The 11,982-nt window shown below is 40.8% G+C and overlaps 1 protein-coding gene across 1 annotated transcript; it reads left to right on the forward strand.

Moving 5' to 3' along the window:
* Positions 1–540: 540 nt before the first annotated feature.
* Positions 541–8,013, forward strand: LOC135502104 (deleted in malignant brain tumors 1 protein-like). Its single transcript, XM_064794668.1, has 11 exons — positions 541–673; positions 1,100–1,262; positions 1,550–1,716; positions 2,538–2,697; positions 2,947–3,113; positions 3,389–3,545; positions 4,072–4,253; positions 4,541–4,873; positions 5,731–5,844; positions 6,194–6,275; positions 6,729–8,013. The coding sequence occupies exons 1-11, from the start codon at positions 622–624 to the stop codon at positions 7,141–7,143; spliced, it is 1,992 nt and encodes a 663-aa protein (XP_064650738.1). The 5' UTR covers positions 541–621; the 3' UTR covers positions 7,144–8,013.
* Positions 8,014–11,982: the final 3,969 nt, after the last annotated feature.

Raw genomic sequence — 11,982 nt, forward strand, 5'->3', positions numbered from 1 at the left:
ATTAGAGACAACGAGTCCGTTCAATAACTTCATTTAAACATGCATGTCTTCAGTGTATAATTGTAAAAGAAACTACGCGATTGACCGTTGCATTTTTAGATTACATGTCTATGTGGTTTTTGAAATTTGTCTTTTATGAACTCCAAATCTAGAGTAAATGCAGCATTTCAAACGGACGCACTCTGCCTTTAAAACTTTCCAATGCATTTTCTATTTATATACTTGCATGTTTACATGTTCATAACTTCCTGATCGATCGGGCTGCTTGATTGGCTATTGGCGATGGTCACGTGCCTTGCCGTCTTGACCTGTATATATCAAACCTACATAGATTTTTTTAATCTGTTCAGATAATGATATTGGTGCATAAAATGCAAATGTAAACTAGAATGCGACACGCTCCACCAACTGCTTATATAGACTTTAGCCTGTTTTGATATACAATTTATTGGTCTACAGATGAATTACTGTCAACGCTCTTAAAAAATATCGACTAATAGTTTATATTCAAGCATACCACCTCACAATACCGCGCCGGGGTATGGCTAGTGGAGCAAAACAAGGCCAATCACTTTCCGGAAACGATGTTATAATTGTTCATGGACCAGTTCTGAAATCATAATGTTGTTCATTCTCATTATAGCCGTCACTTTATCATGTTTACCAGGCATTTGTAAGTAGCCGATTTTTACTTGGTACTCGAGCAGTGTAAATTATCTAGTAGAGTGGTTCCTGTTTGACCTGTCAAAATGAAAGAAGTTTGCAATTGGATACAGTTTAGAGGTTTATCAGGGCATTGTGTGAAAAACTTTGCAGTAAAGGTTTTTAGAAAACCCTCACTTTTGTTCCTTTTGAACATGTTCTGTTGTGACCTCTGGTCTAGCTAATGATCGATGATCGATGATCGATGCTGATGGTGACGGTGACGGCGACGGCGACGACGACGATGATGATGATGATGATGATGATGATGATGATCGGATGATGATGATGTTGACGATGACGATGATGGTGATGATGATGATGATTATTATGATGATACATGTACGTGTTTCAGTTTATACACGGAACGCTCAATTTTCAATTGCTTTTATTACAGCTTCCACGCAGGCGCTTGTAGTGCGATTAAGCGGAATAACCAAAAGAGATGGTGAAATCAGTGGACTGTTAGATGTCCGGTACCGTGGAAAGTGGGGACATATATGTTATTACACCTTTCATTCATCCGATGCAAGAGTAGCATGTCGGCAGTTAGGATATCTGTAAGTAGACAGACAGTATAAGCAAGGTTCCAGAAGAAACAAGAAACATATTATTCTCTTATCATGTCCGATAAATAAGCTCCAATATCTCATCAGCTTTTAAGAGCTTCTATCTAACACACAATCTTAATAATACCTCCATGATGATAAGTACCCCTAATTTAGTGATCTGCACGAGCCGCAGAAAATCTCTAAAATTCTATATTTTTTCATCAACTCGATATCAAATACTTATGTTATAATGCATGTAATTAATTGTAGGTAGCAATCAATTTGTTTCCATTTAGGGATGGTTCCTATCAGAGGTATCCCACAGTTGGGCAGAAGGAAGGACTATTTCGATATATATCTTGCAGTTACACAATGTCAAGACTCGATGAATGCTACATAAGTGAAGGCACGCACCAGTGCCTACTTGCTTCATTAATAGCGTTGAGGTGCAGGGTTAACACAGGTACGGTACTAGACTGCTCCATCTGCCTTCTTGATTCTCATATTCTGAACGGATTGCGTCACGATGAAATCGAAACGCTGCCACGGTGTCTACAACCTCAGGGCCCAGTTAGTCAAAACAATTTTGCTACCAACGCTGGCGTTAAAAAGGGTAACTCGTGTCAAATTTCACCATATAATGTTTTAGCTGTTTTTGACAAATGACTACGTCACTTTCTCATAAATCGGTAAGGTTTTCGAATCGAAATGCACATTTTCTAGAAATTGATGGTTTAATCCCGCCCGGACGGCTCGCTTCGATGCCGTTTTCGTTGATGACGTCACAACATGAACATTTTCGCGGTCGCGGTGGTTTACATTCAGCGATTTTATAATAAATCTAATCAAAAATGGAAAATTTGAGCTTTACCTTTGTGATCAACAATTAAAAACGGACGTATTTCCGCAAAGTTGTAAATCACATCATAGTATCACGTTTAACTTGATTTGGCATCATCTCCTTCAGTTAAGCCCTTAGCCGTAACGCCAAGTCAAGTAAACGCCAGCATTAGTGACAAACTTGCTTTGAACATCTGGCGCCTGGGTGTAAATTGTGAACAAATCAATCTCAATGCTACCTTTCCCCTAAGCTCTTCCCTTAATAAAATGCCTTTACGGGCGTCAGTCGGTATGAAAGCAATTGATGTCTCAAGTCAGCGCGAGTTTCTGATTAAAACCCTATATCACATGCCCTATTACAGCAGGACGAATCTAGCACTGAACTGCTGGTCGCGCGAAAGCCCCTTTAATGAGCATCGTTATTTTTTTTAAACTCCATTTTAGCACTGGAAGGTATGTTCAATGCAACACTTCTCGGAAGCACCGGCCACACTGGAATACTTGAGGTCACATCTGAAGATGGTAAAAAGGCTGCAGTGTGCTTTGGCTCGCCGCTGAACGACACGTCGATTGGCAAGACCACCTGTGGGCAAATGGGTTATAGGTACGCCCGCCTGGCCCTTCAAATTGTAGTTATCAGATTAGATTGATAGGTTGCTAAACTCACATTAAGATCAGTAAAAGTGCATTTGGCGTTGTACTTCTTCCAGAAATGACCAGATAGATACAACCATTAGACCGTGCTTTCACGTTCAGAGAAAGAAAGTCTTCTCTGAACGTGAAAGCACAGTCAATGCGTTCATCCATTCCAATTGATGATTTTAAATACACCATTTGACTTTCAATTTTTCAGTGACATATTTACTGCATTAGTTACAAATCAAGATTCCTATAAAGGCAATAGGTTTGTGTCCGTTTTCTGTAATGGAACTCAGCCAACATTAGCCTCATGTTCTATGACTGTCATGACAAATTGCCCATCAACGAAAATCTTGGGACTCGCCTGCAAGCTCAATATGAGTGAGTATGTGAATCAACGCAAGTGAAATAACGTGATACAAAGCCTTTGTTTGAATGTATATTAGTCATACATTGATAGAATGCTTCCGAATATAACCTTACTTTTAGTTCGTTCGTTAATAAAACGGGTAAAATGTGCGTTTCTAGATCCATTTTCCGGCACAGGTTTACTGATGGTGCACATCAGCTCTGCCAAGGCCATTTTGTGTCGGGCAGATAAGATGCTTTGCCTCAAATTCGTAGCATTGAATGTTCATTTTAAAAGTTTCTTCCAGCGAGACAGCAAGGATTCGATCTCCGTCTCTCCCCTATTGACAGCTCACCAAGTAACGGGACAGTGGAAGTGTACACGTATGGTAACTGGGGAGTCATCTGCGACACTGGATGGGACATGAAAGCAGCTCAGGTTGTATGTCGACAGCTTGGATTCAGGTAGGTATTTGGCACCTCAGTTTGTAGAATTCAGTGCTGTGCCAAGTCGAGTTAACTGACTGTTATGTTGGCCATATGAAACACAGTTACCCTGCACATGGATACATTCGCAAGGGTAAATATTGAGATTTATGTGTCGAAATGGGTAACTTGTCAAAAAAGGAGTAAAAGTAAAACTTTGCGGCAGCTGGTTCCACAGTTTTGGAGCAGCTACCGCATTGGAACGACCACAAAGAGTCAGGGACTTGAACCGAGGAACCTCAAGGAACATCGCAGATCCTGATCTAAGGCTTTGGCGATCGATCCTTCTTAACTGAATCATGGATCTGAGATATACTGGAGCCTCCCCAGTCAAGCACTTGAACACCAAGAGCAGAATCTTGTGCCGGATTCTGAGCTTGACTGGTTGCCATTGCAGGTACAAACCAGGAATAGGAGGGATAGACACAGTTCTCGCCATTTGTTGAACATATCTTGGCCAACCTGTGTGTACAAGTGTTTAAATAATGATTTCCCATTTGTATAGGTATGCTGCTAATGCTACAAAGGATGCCTTGTTCGGTCAAGGTACTGCGCTAGTTTTCTGGATCAATGTCCAGTGTAGCGGGGATGAGCAGAGTCTTGCAGAGTGTAAGCATGATGTGGCATTCGAGAAAGGCGTCTGTCACTCCGTCAATGCCTCAGGAGTGGTGTGCAGCAAGGAGAGGCGTAAGTATAGGGTTTTAATTGTGTTGCTAACAGGCAAATGGATTTAACATTTTTAAGTTCAAACAAGTATTGGAAAAGCTGTCATTCTAAAAGAAATTTACCCGTAGGACAGCAGAGTAGTTACGGCATATAAATATATATCACAGAAATACCCGATACTAAACAAGTTAAGGGTGATGATGTAGGTCTAGCTCCCTGTGCTGCCAATGGACTTTGAAGTAATGTTCATCACCGCCGCAATGGGTGTGCGTGTCGCAACTGCCATCTCTTCCCCTCTTGCTTTTCAGTGCCGTCCATCAATATTTGTTCGAATAGACATTATACTCTAGCCACCGGCGTCACATTCATTCGATCTCCAAATTACCCCGGAAGTTTCAAGTATACTATTGGTGCTGCCTGCTACGTCGATCTCACATCACCTTCCAATTTTACAATCTACACCCACAACAAGATGTTTCGGAACACTGAATTTCTATCGTTTATCACAAATACCGTCACCGACACATTCTACGGCGACGACACTGCGCAAAAGGTGATGACGTACAACACGAACAGAATGACCATCAAGTTTCAAGCAAATATCTGGACAGGAGATATGAAACTGAACATTCGAGTGACAGGTAAGTGTCAGTCCCTCATCAATAATGTTCTGCTGCCATATGTATCATCAAACTCGCCCCGTGCCGAAATTAAAAATGAATTGATCAATTGTCGCCAGCTTGGATATCAGCATCCTGAGATTCAGGGTTTTGACAATCCTACGTCATAAACTGTGTCGCCAGTTCAGATTGTAAATCTTATTCAGGCCGAATAAGTGCTACTTTCTCTCATAAAACGTTTTATTTTATTAATAGATAACAAAATATGAGATAGATAAATAGATTTATAGATCAAATTTGACACTTACTAGTGGATTTTAAGATGATTGTACGGAGAACTACAAACGCAGCGTAGGGCATCGCGGGTTTTGTGGTGGTGCGATAGCCTCACAGCAATAAGAAAGATTCTTTCCTGAGCTACATCCGCGGTACTGCTTTTCAAGATGGTGGCAACGTACTTGTTCTGTAGGCGTTGTAAAGAACGAAATCAGCGCCTCTAGTGTCAAGATTGATGTATCATGTGTATAAACATACATCTTGGGGAATGATTGCAGCTCGCCACATATAGTGCCTTTCAATGTGTGCTACATATACATCATTTTGCGAGGCTGGCCTCTTTGGATGATGGTCGTAAGAATATTGTGGAATTGCTTTTTTTGTAAGACCAAACAATACTGTACCAGGCTGTCCTCATGCATTTTTTATCAGCCCCATTTCGACCTATTCGGCCAATTATTCTCTCTAAAGGGAATATGATGGCACTGCACATGGTCACAGTGGTTGCATTTACTATAATTGTTATAAATGTACATCTGAGCTGATTAATTGCTGAGTGAATACTGATACATTTGCGATGCTTCTTGTTTCGTCTTCTACAGTACCGCAGCCAGACCCCGTCACGACACCAGTGTCAGTGTCAGTTCCAGCAACAACACCGACAACGCCAGCAACGGTAGCAACGGTAACACCACGGGCACTAGGTGAATCTCGAGGCAAGTTTCAGAATGATGTAGAAGGGATTTTAGTGCCTCTGATAGAAAGAGTCAGGCAAAGCTGTTTACTTTAAGACAAGTTGATCACCAGGGAAACCAATCATGAAGCGCTTATAAACATGGAGAGTTCTGTCGGGAACTTATTTTCATTCATGAATCTGAGCAGTTTCGAGGACACCAGACGATGGCGTAGTACTAGACTTCATTTTTATCACACGAATAACATTACCATTTAGCGATATTGAAAAACGCTCGGAAACGGAACACTTAAAACCGTTACCCAGGCTGTGCATTCGGTAACTGCTTCTCTTCCGTCTGTTTACTATTGTCTTGTTCGTCTCTAAAACAGGTACCGCTAGTGGTGCAATTGGTGGAGTCGTCGGGTCGCTGATTATCATCGCTATCGTGGTTATCCTGGGGATTAGCCTGTGGTAAGCAAGAACGACTCGTTTTAGTAAAATAGTAGCTCGGAGAAAGTACTCTTTCTTCATCGAGAAATCGGGGCCGAAGCTCGAAGGATTTCGATTATCAGTAGGAGCATGTATATGTGAGGCTAATCGAGCAACATTGCGATTTTTATAAGTTTTATCAAACTAATTCATATTTTTCTCTTGATTGTACTTTCCTGAAGACTGTTTTGTAAGTTAATTAATAGGAAATAGGGAATCACTATGTGCTTGCTCAATATCAGACTGATAGTGTGCTTGCTTTCCACATAATTTGTGGTATTTAAGCAGAATGCCATTTGACATATTCCATGCGACCGGTTTCCCGTTAAATAGTGGTTGATATACGTACGTACCAATACTACCACGAAGTAATCATTCCCATTTCCATATACTGGATGCTGAAATAACTTCTCACGACCGCCCTTGACTTTACAGGAAAAAGGGATTCATTCACTTTGGCAAGTGGAACGAAGAGTACAAGATAGAGTCCGATGCAGCCCCCACTCAAGACGAAGCGACCACTGAAGAACCTACAGACATCTACGAGGACCTTCCGAACAGTCAAGCCACTGTCAATAAGGAACCAATTTACGTGAATAGCGCTTTTCTGCGGGACAGCCTAAGCGAAACTGCCGCAGATAATTCCAGTAATCCTGGTCCTGTTGTGTTCACATACGAAGACTTGAGGAGGAATGAGATCTCGGATGACAGCACGGCTCGGGCGGAAGCCGTCCAAGAGGATACTGATGTGAACAGCGACATTGTGGGAGAATCTCCGTACGCGAAGCTTGATGACGTTAACAGTTCAGTTTATCTTGATTTGCGTCAGCTAAGCGCAGAGAAATTTTAGCCCATATGATAAACGCGATCCGTCAGTCTATATATATATACGTGTGTGGTGAAATTGTAATCTATATTATTTAGAGTAATACATAGTGAAATTGGATGTCTGATTGGATGCATGAGATTATTCATCCGAGAAGTAACGATGGCAGTCTTGGACTCGGTGTTCACCTGGGCATATTTACAAGGAGCTTAAAAGGAGGACAACAGAAATAAAGGTTTTTGAACTTTTGAAAACTTGAAGGGTTTTTCGCCATCAGCAATATGCGCCCGGTGAAAGTACTTAAAATAATTTATAAAGTACAATTGTAATTGTATTCCGATGCAGTTTAATTCATAGTAAGGATACTGGCTCTTAGGAAAAATGTGTGACTACCAACATTTAAGGTACGAGGGCCCAATAGAGACACAAACAAAAACTTTGTGATAGCCAAACTTGACGAGGATAAGACGTTAGATTTGATATGCGGGAACAATGCGAAGCACGCCTTCAGTGGACGTTACATAGCCGTAACCGTTATTGATCAAAACCTTGCAATTGTATATATTATTATTTACTACTACTGCTTGGAGAAATAAGAAGACAATATTGCTCCGAGGCCGAAAATGTATAAATTCATGCGAATGATGAGTGAATAATACATTGTACATTATACATAGTACATTATACATTATACATAGTACATTATACATAGTACATTATTCTTAAGATGCCGCACCCTTTCATGAAGAAGGACGAGTTGTTCCTATACGGGCTAAGGAGGGGTTTATTTGCCCGGTGCCTACATCGACGAATCGCATGCTCATTTTGCAAATCCAAATAATCCACTAGCCGATCATGACTGGCTATATCTTCTTCTCATGATGTACATTTAGTAACACAATAATAAAATTTGATATCTATTGATGACAATTTCAACTCCGTTGCTTGATACGTTCGATCAATTGTTCACTTACTTAAGTGGCGGGAGCATGACGGTTAAAGCTATCAAAAGTGCGAGGGACCTTTACCATGATTGTCTTCTGTCACTTGGAGCTTTAATCAAGTCTTCACCAAGTCCTGCTGCTGCACCATCTCGCTTTGCGTCAAGCCAATCGGTTGTTTGAAACTGTGAATTTTAATTCAATGCCAAACGGGAAATACAGAAGGTAAGTTCAATTGTTAAATTACATAAATCACGAGGATTGGTGACAAGCCAATCCGAACAATGTTTGATTTTTGTGATCCCATGGTGATCCCATGGTCTCAAATCAAAGGCAAATGCAGTTTATTCGCACGCTTATGCATAATTGATCGTTGTTACTACTTTTGCAGTTGTTCAAGCAGGCAGCAGGGGTAACAGCGTATTATGTAATCACCTGTCACCCCCTTCAATTGCGAATACGACTATGGCTGGCGGGAGTGGACAAATATCTGAATTAAGGGTCGGGATAAATCAGATATACCACGACTATACTCATAATAGCAGACAGCCAATCAGAGAGCTGAATTTCATGAATTATGGTGACCATTAAATCTGAATTATACCACGACATAAATGAATCAACCCACGACTATAATCGTTTTAGACCCACGACTATATTCATAATAGCAGACAGCCAATCAGAGAGCCGAATTTATGGACGGAAGTGCGATTTATGGACGCCGGAAGTGCGATATATGGACGCCGGAAGTGCTATTTATGGCGTCCATATATCGCACTTCCGGCGTCCATAAATCGCACTTCTGTCCATAAATTCGGCTCTCTGATTGGCTGTCTGCTATTACGAATATAGTCGTGGGTCTAAAACGATTATAGTCGTGGGTTGATTCATTTATGTCGTGGTATAATTCAGATTTAATGGTCACCATAATTCATGAAATGCGGGGGTCTGATTGGCTGTCTACTATTATGAATATAGTCGTGGTATAAATCTGATTTATCCCGACCCTTAATTCAGATATTTGTCCACTCCCGCCAGCCATATACGACAACCAAAAATAGTTACGTATGAACGAGGGCATACTCTAGACTTACCGTAAGACCGGTTGATTTCTTTGACAGATGTCGCCCACCCATTGTCCATCCCGACTGAAAAATGTTGAATGGCATCCTGTCCAGCGAAAATGCGGATAATGGGTGATATGAATAAAGACTAGCAAATGCTTTTATCTAAATCTGCATGTACATTTACACTAGGCATTCCTGTACAAAACCGGAGTAAAAGCATTTGCTAGTCTTTATTCATATCACCCATTATCTAAGGTGGCTTGGCCTGCATATCCAGAAACGGTGTTAGATCGGTGAGTGTAGAGTATATTTTTTAACCGGTTGCGAACATATCAAATATTTGCACACAAAATAAATATCGGGCGACAACGAATTTCGTAGACCAAGGGGGCAAAATATCAGGAACGTGGGGAAGAGATCAAAACATTTGGAAGTAATGTTTGACAGGTTACTGAAATGTTATTTTCAAATACATTGATCTCGCGACTTAATCTTCGGCTACTTCCAGTTGGGTGACCAAACTGCCTGAAGGTATTGGTTGTCTCGCTGAACACCGCGGGGCTGGAGCTAAAATTTACGCCAAAGCTGAGGCGTCTTACGGAGGTTTTTGGCGAAAGGACAACTCCACCTGAGGTGGTTTGGTGAAATAACCCATTCCTGCAGATGGGTATTAATTTCGAAAACGCCTTAATATAAACCTTAAAATGTGATGCAAAATGTGCACTTAACTTCCCAAAAAGGCCTACCAACCCGCGGTGGTCAAAACGCTATATAATACATGTACATTGAAAACAGTGCCACATTGCAACAAGGCATTTCATTTTTCATAAAGTACATGTAGGACTACATTCGCGCAACCCATAAGTGAAAAAGGCTGCTTCAGCGTCACAAGGTGTACTCTCACTCGCAGTATACCTGTCACTTGAACTATAAAATAAACCATTTATCTTACGTAAACAAAATTGCCTCTCACAGAAATCTTTAAGTTCAGGTCAAGTGTTAAATCGCCTACTCATCGCCATGAGCTCTCTTCAGTCTGGGTGTGGTCAAACAGTCAATTGACTTGAATTTCACTTAAGTGTGTCAACTTTCCAGTACAGTAGGAAAAAGGAATCCGAATTCCTGGACTTTCCCGTCGCGCCCGCCTCCCTCCAACTCTCTCTGTGAAACGTGATGAAATAGAGATGTTCAGATTCTGATCTGTTTATGAGAACGAGAATGGAAGTTCAAAGGTTCGTGGCTTGCTGGTAAGCTCTTTGCGATGCGGCCGGTTCGTTCTCCGCCAGTAAGTAAAATCTGAGGTAGAAACTGCCTTCTCGCAAGGCGCCTTGAATTAGAGATAGGAGTTTGGAAGTAAAGAGTGTCTCATAGGCAAAAAGGCTCGTCGGTCCTTTCAGCAGGGGTGACACTATAGTTAAAAAATTAAAAAAATTAATACAAAAGGCTAGATATCGCCGACCAGGTCGCCGAAAGCAGCTAAAATGATGTCAATGGATGGGCCGTAGACTTACAGCGTACTTCCATGAATAAATATTTATTCATGGTACAATGTACTACGTAACTAAGCAGCTTAAAAACCTTTTGGCCTATTTTCGCTGTCCTGCCATTGTTGCCAAACAAGGGATTGGTAATGCACAGAAACCGGCTGAGGGTGCTTTGGCTGCCGCCATATGCTTTTTGAAATTGATATTGTACAAGGCTAAGTAATAATTAAACAATGTTTCTCATCAGAAAATTTTGTCGAAATCAATGCTGGGGGGATTTTATTTAAATACGTTATTGATGGTACCGTTAGAGCCGACATATGCACGTCGTTGAAGGAGCAGGGGGAAATATGAATAATGATCGCTTTACTTCAGTTTTGTACATAAACGTCAACATTTACAAGCTTTTATCATAGCACTCATGCGGCATGTTATGATGTAAAGGTTATATAGAACGATGGCAACATTCTAAATAATAAAAAACTTCAACAAAAATATTTTAGAGCGGCTTATTAAATCGAGGCGGGCGTTGACGAGAGCCAGTTTATACTAGTGTTTATTTTACCTGGCCTAATGAACAGTACCACCTCCAACTCGCCAAGCACTGGAATAGGCCCCGTATTTAGGCGATATTTCCCCGCATCGTCATCACATCAGAATTAGCAGGCTTGGATGCATTGTTCTGTGCGGAATAACGAAATTCTCGTTTTATGAATGTATTACGTATCACAACGTACATTGCACGTCGAATTGGTGCATAACGCGTTGAATCCTTTTCTAACGAATGAATCTATTTTGGAATAGTTTGTCAATAAAAGAAATTATATTTTAAAAAAAGATATAATTTGTTGCTTTTCCAAAAATACCGGAAGAGGCATCGTAAATATATTTCTATTGGATTACGATTTTAGGGGGTAATCAACTGTGAGTAAAAAAAGGTTAAAAAGTGCTATTTTCGAATATTTCGTTTGAATGCGGAGTGTATTTAATCACGGAACATCTCTGAATCGGAGAATTTTGAAACACTGATAAGGAAGGATACGGCCAGAAAAAGGTAGGATATGCTATGGTTTTTATCAGGGTTAACGTATAGTTTTATGATAATATACATGTACAACGTATTACAGTTTAACTGTAAGTGCTAGCTGTTGCTCCGAGTTGTCAACGTAAAAATTAAAGGAGGCAACTATTTTCACACGTGGGTTAGTTGCCGTCCATCAATTTATCCTTATCGACAGCCTATACAAACAATGCGGGGGGGGGGGGGGTGTGGCAAGGGCGGAATTAATTTGATATAAAATATGGAGAATTGGTGGGATAGCGTCAATGTGCGAATATGGCAATTTCTTTTTAACCGCAATATCCTCCCTA

The sequence above is a fragment of the Lineus longissimus genome, chromosome 18 (genome assembly GCF_910592395.1).
Source record: "Lineus longissimus chromosome 18, tnLinLong1.2, whole genome shotgun sequence".
NCBI lineage: Eukaryota > Metazoa > Nemertea > Pilidiophora > Heteronemertea > Lineidae > Lineus > Lineus longissimus.